Source organism: Aricia agestis, chromosome Z (assembly GCF_905147365.1).
Source record: "Aricia agestis chromosome Z, ilAriAges1.1, whole genome shotgun sequence".
Lineage (NCBI taxonomy): Eukaryota > Metazoa > Arthropoda > Insecta > Lepidoptera > Lycaenidae > Aricia > Aricia agestis.
Genome location: NC_056428.1, coordinates 28528056 through 28545795, shown reverse-complemented (window position 1 = coordinate 28545795; position 17740 = coordinate 28528056). Strand labels below are relative to the sequence as shown.

The following is a 17740-nucleotide window of genomic DNA, read 5'->3' as shown; positions in this document are numbered from 1 at the left end:
GCCACCGGCTTAGAACTCCTGTTCTAGATAACACGAGACTAGAGCAGGTCGTAGATACAATACGCAAGCAGTCAGAGATAAAGCTAAACGCTGTACAGTCGAGAAATAATTTATAACAATAGAAACTCGAACTGAACTAGCAAAATATAAAAAAGTCGATGACGCCTGCAACTACGTTGCCCCTTAAACCTTTATCGTTGCGCAGAACTTCGTATATTGTGGGAACCGTACGTTTTTCCGAGATGAAAAGTATCGTACCTATGTCCTTTCCAGGGACTTAACTGCATACCAAATTTTATTGAAATCTGTTCAGTGACTTAAGCGTGAAGAGGTAACGGACGGACAGACATACAGACACACTTTCGCATTTCTAATATTAGTATGGATATTTAAGATATTTCGAGTCCCCGGAAAGTATTGGAGATTGTGGGCTCGATTCCCGCGTTGGAATCTTGTTATTTCCAAGTTTGGTTAGGACAATGCAGGCTGATCACCTGAATGTCTGACAAGTAAGATGAGCCATGCGTCGGATGGGCATGAAAAAGTCGGTCCTGCACCTGATCTCTCACCTATCGTGTCGGTTTTCCATCCTACTGGGTTATGAGAGAAAAAGGAATAGAGAGTGCTCATGTGTACTGCGCACACACTTGGGCACTATAAAATTACTCCTGCGTAACTGGCCTGGTTTCAATGAAACCGACCACCGTCACTGAAACCGGTGTGGGAGTTATTACTATTGAAAGCTGCAGGGAATGGGGTAGGGATTGTATTGACAGAACAAGTTACACTCGGTTTTTGCTGAGTAAAAACTGTTTGATTCGCAAATTCATGTTTGCTCCAGTTAAAACGTTTTCCGATGCATACGTTTCATGCATTTATCATGTAGCTATGTGTCTATGTGTTTGTACATAGACACATAGCTACATGATAAATGTTTAAAAATTATGCTTCGTAAGGAAACACTTTACGATAGTAAAAAGCCTACGATTCAATCCAGAGATCAAACAACCATAATATTATCTTTCTTATATAAAACCTTTATATTGTTTATTACATAAAAACGTTATAAACAAGCACGCTAATAATTATAAGTGAGTGCTTACTAAAGCATATAAATGCTCACTAAAGTATTATGTAAACGTAACGACGTTGCTAGAGCAGGACACGGCATTCTCGTTCGTTTTTTTTGAGTCTCAAAACGGTTTTGTAGTAGGCCCCTGTTGCGTAGAACTTCGTATATCGTACGGGAACCGTTAATTTTTTCGAAATAAAAAGTAGCCTTCGTGCTTTCCCGGGGCTTAGAGTATCTCCATACCAAAAATCAAAATCGGTTCAGTGGTTTAGACGTGAAGTGGTAACAGACAAACTTTCGAATTTATAATATAATATTATGTAAGGATAGACAGTATCGTCTCAGTCTTTTTACAAGTCCAACCGAAGTTCGTTGTAACTCGACTAACTAATTTTAAGTCTTATCAAACTGAAGTATTTGATCAAATTACTGAAAACACTAACCGAATCGGCTCTTTGTAGTTAGTCAATTGAAACTTTCCGACGATATCAACTGAATTATCTAAATCATCATTATCATTATCGGTACGTCCTTATAAAAATTTATTCACAGACAGTAATTGAATCAAATCATTAATTGTGTTTTCAAGAAGTTAATTGTTAATAAATTAATTGATTAGGTACTTAATAGTTACTCTAGTACTAAATAAGTAGTTCATAGACATAATAAGGCCTATGTTATTTGATCGACTTCTGTTTACAGAAGAGGCTTTAGCCAATGACCGTGATCAGTCGACTGGGCTTAACATTATGAAAGGAATATAGATTATTATCTCATTCGATTGATTAATCGACTTGCTCTGATAACTATGTCTATTGTCTGATTTCTCCACTAAATACTAACTTTCGGCTTCAGTTACTTTTAAGACAATCCATTTGAATAGCGAGATCGAGATAGTAAGATTTCAGAATTTAGTGAAAATATTGATATTTTCATATTTTGCAACATCCTACTACATATTGGCAAAACGGTATTTAACAATTTCAACTATAATAAAATGAAGAGCTGGCGAACAAAACCGGACAAGTCCACCAGAGTGCAAAAATATATTTTTTTTCGAATCGTCTTCTCTTGACCCATCTGCGTCAATTCCTGTTAATTCTTTCAATCAAAACCGGTAAAAAAAGGCTTTAAAAAGTCCATTTTCAAACAAAACTGGATTAGTTCACCACTGTGTAATTTTTTTCTCGCGGACTAATCCGGTTTTGTTCGTCAGCTCCTCAAATATCGAAAGAACATAAAACAAGCTTAGTTTATTCGCATTCTTCGAATGCCGCTTCGAGCGTAGGCTGAAACGCGCTGAATGATCGCGTGATGAAGCTGACTGCACTGGAAGTGAAATTCGAGGCGTCAGAATAGAGTCCCTGCACTCACTCGGTTTTTTTATTTCACACACATTTTCATACCGGTAATAAATACTGCACGAAGTTTTAACGCAATTCCAGCAGAACAGCTCTTGGTGCGAAGCCAAATTCGAGTCACGGTAGGGTTGATTTGTACCATTGACAATATATTTTTGTGTTTTGACCGCCCTGCCATATAAAATCTATTGATGACAATATGGTGAACCCGACTAAAGATATATATAGTATAAATACAAACAATAAAAAAAGTTACAAAGTAAAAATCTGAATATGAAAAAAGGAAAAAATAGTAATAAGTAATAACAAAAGATACAAAAGTTGAGCAGCAGGAACTTGAGTGAAAAAAAACAAAGCAAAGTATTCTCTCAAGTAATAAAACAAGCTACGATAACTTAACATTTTACTCTTAAATCCTTTTTTGTTCAATTCTAAATTGCCAATAAAATTGTTCGTGTCAAATTTTGTTATCAAAGATTTCTTTTGAAATTGACACGAACGTAACTGCAAAATAACTTTGTATTGGTATGAGAAGTTACAACAGTCTATTGTTACACTAGACACAAAAGATTTTCATAACTTTGCAAAATTATTATAATACGCTTGAAGAAGCATAGTCAAATTATAAACTACATAATATTCACCTCAACTTTGTTCGCACAGTAACCGCGTTTATTGCTCTGGAACTCTATACTCCTTTGCGGTAAAGGCTTTAGATCTTTAGGCATATTAGATCTATCTTTGGATATCTTTTGCTCCTCCCAAACTATCATTATACCACAAACGAGGTTGTGAGATGAAAATAAATCAACAGACTTCTCTAAAATAATGTAATAATGTAACGCAATAGTCAAATATTGATTTTACCGTGAAGATCTTAAACGTGATATATAAAATTAAAAGTTTAAAGTACTTTAAAAAAATAGCACATATAACAGTTTTAACAATAACAAGCAAATTGGAAGCTTTCAAGTTTGAGAGTAGTTTTACACAATTTTTCTATCACATTCGTTGTGTTCCTCATAGGCAGTGACAATTCAACGGGTTATGTAGTTATAATTACTAGAGATCGCCCAATTCACCTACCTTTCGTCAAAAGGTATCCAAAGTTTTTCGCTCGCGTATTACCTAATAATATGATAATATTTTAAATTAACTAATCTAATTCGAAAATAATTTTTCACTTATTGAGTTGCATCCATTTACTATAACGATAAGAAAATGTCAATACAACAGTCAACTAGCGAGTTGACTGTTGCTTTATCTGTCCGTCCACTCCGCATATGTTATTGACTAAACCCTCAGACTAAACCAGTCTTCATCATTCTAGCAAATCAAAACATCATTTTAGCAATGTTTAAAATGATGTCACATTTTTAGCCCCAATTTCACCAACGTCTGTTAGTGTTAACAGCTTGTTAAAATGTCATGTCTTCTCTTTCATTCATAAGAAAAACGAAGTGATACGAGCGTTAACTTTAACGGTCGTTGGTGAAATTGGGGCTTAACATAATAACCGTAACCGGTCAATTTGGGCCGGTTATCGTTAAAATTATTTTATTTAACACATTTCAAAGTTGTAGCCTACTCCAGTATTTCATCATATTTAGGTAAAAGATTTAAAGTTTATTAAAATATATTAATGTTAAATATTTACCCTAACTGTTACAATAGCTCTACCCCTTCGGTGCAATGTGTTAAAATTATGATTTATAAAATTTCAATGTGACAAATATTATGAGTCTGAATTATCCAATTAGTATGAATAAATAAAAACATAAGAAAATTCTATTCAGAAATTTTGATTACATTAAAACTTTCTCCACTTTCCAAATTTTGCCGCCCTAGGCACTAGCCCCGACTGCCCCTAGTAAATCCACCACTACGCAATGCCCATACGGTTATATAATTATATAAAATATACAAACCGTAAAAATATTGAAGATCATGTATCAACGTATATAATGCCAGTAGCTTGTCAATTATTTCAGAGCGTCGATTTTTCACAGCTGGGTTCCTAGGGTGGGTGGGAGGCTAATCACGAAGACAAAGCAGCTCATATAATCTTATATCTTTAAACGAGCAATTCTTGTATATATATATATATATGTCGTAGGATGATTCCGATGATAGAATCCGTGTTTTCGCGAAATCCCTAGAATTTTCGCGAAAATTCTAGGGATTTCGCGAAAACACGGATTTATCAAATCATCCTACGACATATATATAATTGGAATCTCGGAATCGGCTCCAACGATTTTCATGAAATTTAGTGTTTAGGGGGTTTCGGGGGCGATAAATCAATCTAGCTAGGAATTATTTTCAGAAAATGTCTTTTTACTCGTGTTTTATCGATAATCGATAAACTGAAAAATATGGCTCTTCCTGACATCTATTGGCGAATAATAATACTATTTGTGAGCAACTAATTGTTTTAACGACCAGCAGATGGCGTTATTAAGTAACACGAAGTAAAATGAGTGTTTGCTATACCGAGCAAAGCTCGGTCATCCAGGTACTAATAATTATCATGGACCTTCATGTACGGGTAGGTTCGTTTAATCATTGATTATACTCTCTGCTTTGTTGTCGAGATCAGCATTATGTACTTTTTTACACAATATGTAAACATTGAGAGACAACAATATTGTATATCTCTTTGTGTAAAAAAGTACTATCAGAGAAGTTGATTCCTATGCAAACCGGGGACCTAAGTAGTTTGGTTGCGTTACGTCAAACCCAGCTGACAGATCATAATTAACATTGAATTGACATATTCGACCAAATAACGTTGGTCTGTCAATTGCATAGGAATCAACTTCCTCGATGGTACATAATGCTAATCTGGACCACAAAGCAGAGAGTATAATCAATGATTAAACGAACTTACCTGTACGTGAAGGTCTTTTATCTCCTGTGAAAAATATTTTTATTAAACTATAATTACAACATAATGTAATATTAAATACATTTAATGATTATTGAAATGAAAAAGTTTATTTAATCAAGTAACATAACTGTTATCTTTACATTTTACAGTTTGTTATTGTTGGTAAATACATGAAGTAATAAAAAAGAACATTAAGAAGCTCTAATTTATTTATTGTCCCGACATTATTTTATTAGCTAAAACTAACGTGATCAAAATCATTTACAATTTATTTTTATTATTAAATTTATTAAAGGTCTGCTGTCTTACTAGTTAAGTCTAGATTCACACATTCAGAAAAATAAATAAAAATTAGCTTCTAGGCATTTGTCCCAGTGGGACGAAAACTTATGGGACGAAAGACTCAACTACTGATCTATAGAAGCATCCCTTGTAGTCATCATTTATTAATAAAAAATCGTCAAAATAAATGGTAGACATAAAGCCACAGAAACTAGGTAGTTTTATGGTAGTTTTACAAAGAAAATAATGAAACACAATTTCGTAAACACAAACCAAATTGTAACACATTAAATTCAAATTACAGTTTTCTGTTTTTCTTTGCATCTTTTGGCTACGAATTGGAGGAGCCTTCCAGTTTAAATTACTCCTTTGTGTAACGGACTAACGGGCACTTCGGACTTGCTTTGCTTGCAGGTGTTTCAGATGCCGGGGTTATTTTTAAATCCGCGCTTGACTTAGAAATTGTAAGTCATTTTCTAAGCACAACCATTTGTGTCAACGAAAATATATCAAATGGTTCCCTCACTCTTTGTGTTTACGTACTGAGACCAAATAGTAACATATTAAATTCAAACTGCTCTGTTTTTCTTTGGATCTTTTGCCTGCGAACTGGGTGAGGAGCCTTGAAAATTACTCCTTTGTGTTGCGGGCACTTGGGACTTTTTGCTTGCAGGTGTTTTAAAAGCCGGTGTGTGATTTGAAATCCGCGCTTGACCTAGAACTTGTAAGTCAATTTCTAAGAACAACCCTTTGTGTTTACGTACTGAGGCCAAATGGTAACACATTAAATTCAAATTACTGCGCTGTTTTCTTTGTATCTTTTGCCTGCGAACTGGGTGAGGAGCTTTCTAGCTTAAATTACTCCTTTGTAGCGAGCACTTGGTGCTTTTTGCTTGCAGGTGTTTTAGAAGCCGGGGTGTAATTTTTCAATCCGCCGTTGACCTAGAACTTGTAACTCATTTTCTAAGCAAAACCCTTTGTGTTTACGTACTGAAACCAAATGGTAACATTAATGTGTAGCGGGCACTTCGGGCTTGCTTGGTTTGCAGGTGTTTTAGAAGCCGGGATGATTTTTAAATACGCGCTTGACTTAGAAATTATTGTAAGTTACTTTCTAAGCTCCTTTGTGTTTAAGAAAATATACCAATGGGTGCTGATAAAAGATTTTCACAACCTTTGTGTTAACGTACTGAGACCATATGGTAACACATTAAAGTTTACTGTTTTTTTTTTCTTCCGCCGTCTAGTTTAGTACTCCTTTGTGTAGCGGGCACTTAGTGCTTTTTGCTTGCAGGTGTTTTAGAAGCCGGGTGATTTTTCCGAACTTGACTTAGAAATTGACTTAGCAATTTTTAAGATATAATCCAGATCCGACCCAAAGAGACAGTAGTCGATTTTTTTTTATTGCCATATATCATACCATAAAAGGCTCGGCCACTGGTGTCGGACATATTAGGTATTTGTATGTACCATGACATAATTTCAGGAAAAAAATTCATTATGTGCTTCCTACCAAACCTACGGTCATTCGCATCAGACCTACGTATAATAAAAACTATTTATTATTCGTAGCATCAGAAAAAAAATTAAAACTATTTCTTGTGATGTCAGTGGCGCTTCGGATGGCACCGATAATACTTTTTTTTAATGTACAACTAGTCAAAATTGCGATGGCTTTAACAACTCTACATTAAACTGATTACCCATAATATTTCATTTTTAGTATTTGTAGCCGTCAAAAAAACGCTTATTTTTTGTTTATAAGAATTTTATTATCGTGAGAATTTTCTGACTTCTCAATTTCTGATAAAAGATTTTCACACTCAAATGAATAATGTGATAACAAAAGGTACCCGAATGTCAAATGCCCAAAATATATCTATTATTTGCAAAATATAGAAATTTATTTGGCTGATTACATTTCTAACAATAAAATACGATGCTATTATCTCTCTTCTCACTTCATTTAACATTGTTATTCATGTGTTTTAGTTTTAAATAAGTAATATTACGAGTAGGTATAATAAGTTAATTATACTAGCTACAAGTTATATAACTTATTGTAATTTCAAACTCAGGAAAACAGCCCAAAAATTGAAAGACTGTCGTGTTGAAAAAAATCGAAGCTTATTTTTTTTAGTTTTGGCATAGCACAAAGCTATTTATATAGTTTAATTTTTAAACTGTGTTTTTACAAACTTTTTATAGGCCGCAAAAGTTGAGTTATTCATAAAATACACGCTCCTGTTTTTAAATTTAATTCCAAATTTTCTGTTTAAACAAATTATGATGCAAATAAAGCAAATAATTTTAATGACACTCCGCCTAAAACGTTTAAACTGGGTCGATGAAGACTTGCATTTGCGGTTAAAATATAGAGGAAAATAATACACGAGGTTAAAACTTCTCTCATTCAACTTAGTTACGATTTTATGCGTTCCAAAAAATTACGATTCGTTGATTACTTTGACATAATTGCGGGTTTTTTATGAATATGCCACGGCAAACTTATAATAATATTCATCTCTTTTCAACATAACGCATAAGAGCAAAATTTAATTTAAAAAATTCGAATGTTAATAAATTATTTTATTAATAAATACTGGTCTCGCACGTAAGTGTCGTACCAAGTACGTGATGAGTCATCGAGCATGTATAAACCATGCGGCCCACTCCGCAGCGCCCCGTTACAATGTGCGCGAAGCTGTGATGTTACGGTAAATGTCAAAGCAGTTTTCTAATATTACTTATAGCGATTAGTGACAAGCAGATAAACTTTCGAATTTATAATATTAGTATGGTACTGTGGAACGTTCTAGTAGTGTCCAGTGAACAATGAGTCTTAGTGGAAATACCAGACTCAGTTGTTTCTAGTTAGTTTATTGTACCTAAAGTTTGAGATAAGATGAAAACTTGCTTCCCTGAAGCCGTCGGACGCCTCGAGACGTGCTTGAGCTGAATAAACTTATTAATAACATTAAAATGTATAACAAGCTTGCTTTAATTAAAATAATTCATGTTGATATCCATATGCAGATTATTAATTGTCATATTGGTCATTCTATCTCGAACGCCGATTTCGATGGGTGTGAAGAAAATATTTGAAGTTCTGGAAAAGGACGAAGGACAGTTGTTACGGTGAAAAACTCACAAGTTACGGAAAACATATTTTTATTACAGGGTAAATTAAATAACAAGGCAAAGAATAAAACATTTTATTTTTAATTTAATAAATATGTCATGAAGTTTTTCCCTCGATTCACCGTTTGAACTTTAGTTACTAACAGTAAGTAAATTCAAAGTTTTAGTTCTTCATTTACTAACAAAAATTTAAGTCACTCATGAACCATCATATTTTTGCTGGGTTTAAGCTCATGATGAAATCAACCAACAATGTCAGTTTTTAAAGGGACGCGTTTTAGCCCAGATCTCGTCCTAGCTATAGAGTGCCTATCTGGAGGTCAAGTAGTATGTAGCGCAGTATCAGCATGTACGCGTTATCAGTGTTTGAGGCCCGCTCGTTTTTATTAAACCTTTTTTTTCAAACGCTTTTTCAAAGCGCTTAAAAATTAAAAGAAGGTTTTTTCAAGCTGTGATTTTCTACATAAATTTTAATGTTAAGTGTTTAAATATAAAGTAAAAAAGTATGCAAGCAAGCAGATATATTATTTATCTTACTAAAGTTTGTGAGCAGTAATTTTTGTTTCTAATGTAAAAAAATATTGAATATTTCGCATTGTATTTTGCAAATTTTCCATCACGAGTATTGGTACTTAGCAAAGCGATTTGCATAATCCCAATGCTCAAAGGCTTTGCGTCTGCTAGAAGTGATTTTATTAACCTTCTACTTTCCATTGCGGTTTTGTTACCAACTCCTTATTTGAGCTATCTGATAAAAAACGCATTGAGCTGTCGCTATCGTATCGCTGTGCGCTATTAACACTTGTACAAATCTACATCGAAATACCATCTTATACAACACTCATTTGGTTACCATTATTTTGATTAGTACCTAAGTAACCAGAACAATGAATATTGTTTGACCAACTTGAATATAGGTGCTCCCCACACAGCAGTTATATAACTTTACAAAACATTGTTGTTACACAATAACAACACGATGTCAAGAAACTTGCCTTTTGTTATAATTTGTGAAAACAACAAAATGTTATCTAACGCTACTGTGTAGAAGCACCTCATGACAACCAAATATTATATAGTTTTGACTTGACTGACTTTTCACATTCCTTGAAGAAAGAATGCAATTTTGTGGAACCTTTTTTTTTTTACTTGGTTACTTTTCAATAGTATGGTATTTCGATCTTTTTTTTATTTTATTTTTTATGTAAGTAACTATAATATTATAATAAAGTTGTTTTATAGGTGGTGCAGGAGTACGAGAGGGCGGTAATCTTCCGTTTGGGTAGACTCCTCTCTGGGGGAGCTAAAGGACCGGGTAAGTTAATTTTGATCCAGGGTCAAATTAGACCACAACGCGACGCGTAGATGCATTTCTAAATTTGTATGGATTTGACAAATTTCAATTGCATGAGACGTCTTGCAAGTCTGTGAAATCCATACAAATATATAAATGCATCTACGCGTCGTGTTGCGGTCTGCAGACCTAAAATGGTCACATTTTGGAATTTCTCTCAAATCAATTCAGAAAATGAATTGTCAAAAGTGTCAATCTAAAGAATATCAATTATTTAATATTTAATTGTGCGAATTACTAGACATTATAATTATTAATATGGATTGCAAGCAGAGTAACCTGCGTTTTTTTTTAATTAATCATATTATGATTCATAATATAATTCTCCAAGGCACTGAATTGATCCTGATCATTGTATCTATATTTTTAGTATATAGTATATTATGTATATACGATAGTGTTTCAGGTTTAGGCTCGTTTTATATTATGCGTCCGCCGGAACGCGCGGTTTGCACGTGATCTCGCTACACCGGGATCACAAGCAATTATTGTATTTAAGATAGTGCATCCGCGCTGTTATTTCAATAAATCGTTAGACTACATTGGCTTGAGAAGTTCGCGCAGCTACGCCGCCAAACGCCCGTTCAACGCACGCATAGCCTTAGCCAGCAGCTACTGAATAGATTTATATGCCATAATAAGATGGACAATAATTTTATTGCCGAATTCTCTCGTGTCGACAAAATTTTGCTCGACGAATCTACGGCCAACACTTTGTGCCATGAATGATAAATGAAGCTCTTAAGACGATATTAAGATGGACATAAAACAATTTTCATCGCAGAAAAATGTACGAATTCCTCGTTGAAATAAAAAATTGATCAACGGAGTCACGGGCAACATTCACATAAAAAAACTTGCACCATAAAAAGACGCGAGAGTCAAGTTGCTAACAACCTCCAACTTTTATACTTACTAAGTCTTCCAGACTTTCGAGCAATTTACTTAACTCCTGATATTGAAAACTGAACCCTGTAGGAGGTAGGATTTCCCTGGATTCATGTTTATAAGGAACACCAATTTCCTGTAACTTCCTTAGCTGAATTTCCTGCGTACCTGCAGTAGCGGTGTACATGCAATTCTCATTTATAGAGATACTAACTGTTCCGGCAAATGTTGTTTTGCCATATAAAGTATTTCGCCCATACCTATTATTTTATTGAAGTGACTAAATAAGTATGTCTCCATGGCAACGTCCATCGCTATCCCGTCGCACAAACAGTGGTCGCCGTCATGTCTCGAGTTGTAATAATTTTCTATTATTTATTCAACAAATGCACTTATCAATATAAAAACCGGCTAAGTGCGAGTTGGACTCGCCCATGAAGGGTTCCGCAGCAGCAATAATTTTTATTTTTATGAAATCTAAAGGTTTTTGTTTAATTTTTATATTTCAGTTGATATAATGGAAGTTAATTTAAGGTTTACCATATTGTTTTTAGCGTATAAAAAAAAATTACTTGCTAGATTTCGTTCAAACCAATTTTCGTTGGTAGTTTTTATATTAATGTACATCATATATTTTATTTAGACTTATCATGCCCCTACTTTAGAAATTACAGGGGGGGAGACACTAATTTTACCACTTTGGAAGAGTCTCTCTCGCAAACTATTCAGGTTAGAAAAATATTATAGTAGAAACCTCAATATGATTTTTCAAGACCTATCCATAGTTACTCCACACGCATAGCTTAAATGAAAATTTTTATTTTTTGTTTCAGTTATAATACCTATAATACCTGTAAATTTTTAATAATTTTACCATTTTTGTAGCAAAATCTTAATGTGGTTCACAGACTAAATCTACTTACCAAGTTTCAATAGTATAGCTCTTATAGTTTCGGAGAAAAGTGTCTGTGACATACGGACGGACAGACCGACAGACAGACATGACGATTCTATAAGGGTTCCGTTTTTGCCATTTGGCTACGAAACCCTAAAAAGTAGGTATAGTAGTTGTCCGATTCTCAACCCTAGCCGATATGCTCGCTAAGATTCACGAAAATCTTGTCGAGGTATATAGGAAAATTTTAGCATTGTTTTACCTTATCAGTTAGTTCCCAGCGTTTTTAAAATGAGACGATTTTATAGTAAAGAGTGGAGCAAAATGTATAGTATCTTATATCTTTAAACGAGCAATTCTTCTTACATATACTTATATTAGAATTTCGGTATCGGCTCCAACGATTTTCATGACATTTAGTATACATATAAGGGGTTTCGGGGGCGATAAATCGATCTAGCTAGGAATTATTTGTAGAAAATTCATTTATTCGTGTTTTATGGAATACCGAGCAAAGCTCGGTCAAATAGCTAGTAATATTTAATAGTAGATAACGCCCGCAAGTTCGTTGCGCCAAAATGCGACGTGTGAGCAGCATAAAACAATTTTCTTCCTGAAAAAATGTACGGTTTTTTCAGGAAGAAAATTGTTTTATGTCCATCTTAATAATATCATCTTAAAAGCTTCATTTATCATTCATGGCATGAAGTTGGCCGTATCTTCGTCGTGCAAAATTTAGTCGACACGAGAGAATAGTTAGTACATTTTTCGGCAATAATTATTGTCCATCTTAATTAGCCTTTTTCCTGGGAAGATGAAAAAATTCTGCTAGGAGCAGCACCGGTGAGGGGTACATATTTTGTTTTGAATTTTCCATTGACAACAACGTTAAAAAAACCTACATTTAGCGAATTTAGCAAAAGTGCAAGATCATCTCGTCCGCGACTTGAAACGATGGCTTGCATGTCGTGGCTTAACCGTTGTCAGGTAATAAAAATGTCCTAGTTAAGAGGTTAATTTATTAACAAATAAAATTGGAATTGATGGTGGTAAACGTTTAGCGGACATCTCCGCGAAGCACACTTTAAGAATAGCACACGGTGCTCCCACTGGCCAGCAGTGCCCCCGATCTCCGCGGAGCACACTTTGAGGATGACTGCTCTAATAATATAATAAATATGATGTTATGTTTGTAGGTATATTCTTCATCCTGCCCTGCATTGATTCCTACGCCCGTGTCGACCTTCGTACCCGCACCTACGATGTTCCACCGCAAGAGGTAAAGTGCTATTTCTTCACAACTTAGCTTTCAGTTATTAAATATAACGGCTTATAATATAAATAAGTTATTTATTTTTAAATTTGATTTATTGTACTATCAGAGACGTTAATTCCTAGGCAGATGGCGGACCTACGTAGTTTGGTCGCATTACGTCAAACCCAGCCGACAGATCACAATTATTAACATTGAATTGACACGATCCGACCAAACGCATTATATGGTCTGTCAACTGAATAGGAATCAGTTTCCTCGATGGTACATAAAAATAAAGCCAACACATTACACAACAGATAGAAGTATACTACTTTAATCTATGAAATATTGTTTCAGCAGTCCTACAAAATTAAGTAGTTTTCTCGTTAATATTTTTACGTCATTATCTTTGAAATAGATGAAAAAAATAGTTATATACTATTGCTTGTGATCTCGCGATGTAGACGCCAAGCCGCGCGTTCGGTCGGAAGCATAATATAAATGGAGCCTTGCTGCAATTGCACTACTACAAGCATACAGTTATGTCATATCGCTATACTATGATACAGTATCTCTTACAAACTTCCATACTTTATACGTGGGAGAGCCATGCTTCGGCACGAATGGGCCGGCTTGACCGGATAAATGCACGTTCTCACAGAAAACCGGCGTGAAACAGCGCTTGCGCTGTGTTTCGCCGGAGAGTGAGTTTGCCGGAGGCCCAATCCCCTAACCTATTCCATTTCCTACCCTCCCCTATTCCCTTCCCTTCCCTACCATCCCCTATTACCCTATTCCCTCTTAAAAGGCCGGCAACGCACATGCAGCTCTTCTGATGCTGCAAGTGTCCATGGGCGACGGAAGTTGCTTTCCATCAGGTGACCCGTTTGCTCGTTTGCCCCCTTATTTCATAAAAAAAAATACATACAAACTTTCGTCTTTACGTACGTAGGATGACGTACACGAATGTTTACTCTATACCCACTTTCCAGTAATATTATACACGCTACATGATCGAATGAACTGATAAAATATAATTTAAAGTACACAATGTACACAAAGTTCGTCGGTTCCTCTTTACTTCATAAGGTTATGAACTCTTTCTAAAAAAATATTACACAGAGAATTTCCGGACCAATACGACCTGCAAACCTTCAAGAAGAGAGCGTATTCCCTCTTAAAAGTGCGGCAATGCACCTGCAATTCTTCTGATGTTGCGCGTGTCCATGGGCGACGGTAGAACTTGCTCTCCATCTGATGAACCGTTTGCTCGTTTCCCCGCTAATTTTATATAAAAACAGAGAACATTTAAAAAAATGACGAAATACTTTGAGAAAAACTAGGCAGTGCCCTTGCGCTTCGCTTGGTCCGTCTTGGTGGCGGCACTACCATGACACTAGCTACCCTTGTAGCTAGTGTCATGGTAGTGCCCCCACCAAGGCGGCTCTACTTTTGGCACATTATAAAAGTCACATGACAGAAAAAACAGGGTAGTTACGTTATAGCTTATACACCAGATAATATTATATTATGCTGGTTAAGTAAATGAATGAAGTGGGTTACCAACAATTTAAAAATCTTCGATATTTCGCATAAATGGAGGCTTTAGGCTGCGTTTCCACCAGAGATGTGTTGCGAATTGCGAGGAACGTGTTTTTGAGAACCAATAGAATCGCTTCATTGACGTGAGCTTGCCATGACATCGCTCAGCGCGGCGATGCTATTGGATCTTAAAAACACATTCCTCGCAACACAGCTCTGGTGGAAACGCAGCCTTAAGACCGCGAAAATGATTTAAATTCTAAAAAATGTGGACTTTATGTAAAGAAAATTAGCCAGAATTAGCAAGGTTTGCCCAGATTATAAGTAAAAAATAAGTATAACTGTCCTAATGTCATACAACATTATTTACCACTTCATCCACTTGCGTCATCAAATATCTTAAATAAGTAGTATAATATTTCCGCTTAAAGGTGCGCGTCCACAGGATCGGAATCGGAGCGTACGCAGCGGACGGATTTGTTGCTTTGTATTGGTTTCTATAGTACTGTTTGCACTGAAACGTCATTTCTGCGCCTGACAATTTATAAAATATGACGACGCTCCGTCCGCACCGCACGGTCCGATTCCAACCCGGTGGACGCGCAGCTAAGTATATTTCCGCTTAAGATAGTACAAACGTGGAAGCAATTTATTAAGTTGTATCAATAACTGGTAATCAATATCGAGAGGTCGTCGTATCAACGTCCTTAGTGATTATTGTCATTAATAAAATAGCGGTCACACCACGGTCACACGCCGATCGAAACTGTTTACTATCTACTTTATTGTTAAAGTTCTCTCAATATACTTTCTTTTCGTGTGGAATTGTTGTGCGCTTTACAGCTTTACAGGCTGTAACAAAACTACACTGTACTTGGCGGTAGCGGTCATTGACTCCCAGTCAAAAACTTGTCATTTTCTATGCAAAGCCGCGATTGACAACCTCTGACACTTCATTGTCAATCGCGGTTTATATAGAAAATGACAAGTTTTTGACAGGGAGTCAATGACCGCTACCGCCATGTTTCGCCGAGTACAGTATAATTGATAATATTTTAGGGTGTGTATGTGTCCCTTGTAAAGAGTTCACTGTGAAAGTAGAAGCGCTGAAAGAGCAAATTTTTTTGCGATTTGTATACTGTACGGTACTGTGTGTACGGCGCTTGCCTATACAATGTATAGTCATGCGCCCTAGCCTCATGAATATGCCCATACAAAAGTAAAAAAAAAATTACTCTTTCAGCGCCGCTACTTTTACAGTGAACTCAATACAGAGGACACGACCTCTGTAGCTCAGTTGGTGAGCACGTTGGTAGCTCGAGCCGGGGATCGCGGGTTCGAAGCCCGCCGACGGAACAAAAAGTTTTTCAATGTTCATGGGTCATGAATGTGAATTAAATATTGTGTATCATAATATAATAAAAATCTTAAATATATGTTTAGTATAAATGTATTAAATATATTATTTCCGTTGTCTGGTACCTGTAAAACTAGTCCTTCTGATACAATTACCACTGTTCCAAACTGACGTGGTGTGAAGCGTCTATAGATATTATTATTATTATAGACACATCCTAAAGTATGTTATGTTTATAATGGTATATACATTATACAGTATACACCCTGTATATACCAAATGCTATTAAAAGTACCTATAATATTATACACGGCCCCCGCTAGCATATTATGTGCAATGTGTGCAATGCACACGGGCGCCATCCTCTAGGGGCGCCAAATCGCCATCTTTAGGGGCGCTAAAACCAAGAACCCAAAAAATTTGCCTAAAGGGGCGCTAAAATCCTTTTTTTGCACACAGGCGTCAGTAGCCCTTACGGGGGCCCGATGTTTTGCCATATACGAGAATTTAATATAGAAACTGCTAATCAGTTTTTGATGAAATTTTGTGTGCTTATGAATAATCACACTTTTGAAGTCGGTGCCAGCCCCAAAAATCGCTAAAATCCTTGATACAGAATACTCATTTTTATGTTGGCTGGTACCGCCCCCAAAAATCTAAAAATTGAGTAGACAAATCATTGACTTTTAGGTGTAGGTATTCTGAAAAAAATTTAACAATGAACAATTTCGTTTCAAAGAATTCGTTTCGAAGAATTGTTAAGGATAATGAGGAAGATGAGGCATCTGATGGGCAAGAATACCACACCTTGGCCATGGCTGACCAATAGGTTAGCTATCCAGGAAGTTAGCAGCCAATCTAGGAAGGTTATGACTTATGACTACGTACTTTATTTATTTATTTATGAGAGTAAACCGGGTAATGACTTTTGCGTTGCGCACAGACTAAGTGTGGCGCATACACACGTTTTCCACATACGATTTCCGAATTCGTTTTCCGAAGTTTGCTTTTGCGCTTGTGCGGGAATTCCGAATACGGAAAACGAATTCGGAAATCGTATGCGGACCCAGCTTAAAACACTATAAAAATGACTACAGCTACCGAGCTGGGTTGGTCTATAATTCTAAACGAAGCCTAGCCACACACAATAATATCTCTATAGCAATGATCACATACTAAGGCACTATAAAAGTGACAACAGCCCGCAGCTGGACTAAATGAAACCAGCCACCTCTACTGAAATTTGTGGGATAGCTTTATCATAATCATAAAATATAAAAAACATGTTTAAATATTATCAGAATATATTTTAAACATGTTTTTACCTCGTAGAATTCATAAAAACTCTCAACTTCGATTAACTAACTGACTCATTTTGAAGTTTAAAAGTATTTCAGTCGAGTTAAATACTGAAAGTAGTTATTAGTTGGAACTCAGATCATATTATCTTCTACAAAGCTAATTACGTTTATTAAACTTATTTTATATAACATACCTATTAAAACGTAGGTATTGATTATTGAAAAGATAAAAGTTATTTTTTTATACTTTTAATAAATGCTGCAACTAGCAAATAAAATATTATCCTCCTTGCTGAAAAAAATAGTTACAAATGTTACAAGAATGGCTATACAATGATTTGTTATATTTTTCTAGTTTTTTTCAGGCGTCTTAAGAAACGTATTAGCTGGTACTAGGCAAGT

The 17740-nt window shown here is 35.5% G+C and overlaps 1 protein-coding gene across 1 annotated transcript in view; it reads left to right on the top strand.

Annotated features, from left to right (window-relative positions):
- Nucleotides 1-17740, top strand: part of LOC121738458 — a 69324-nt gene that overhangs the window by 36190 nt on the left and 15394 nt on the right. Inside the window, exons 10-11 of the mRNA XM_042130516.1 lie at nucleotides 9989-10061; nucleotides 13080-13162. Coding sequence (XP_041986450.1) covers nucleotides 9989-10061; nucleotides 13080-13162 — 156 coding nt within the window. The remainder of the gene's footprint in view (nucleotides 1-9988; nucleotides 10062-13079; nucleotides 13163-17740) is intronic.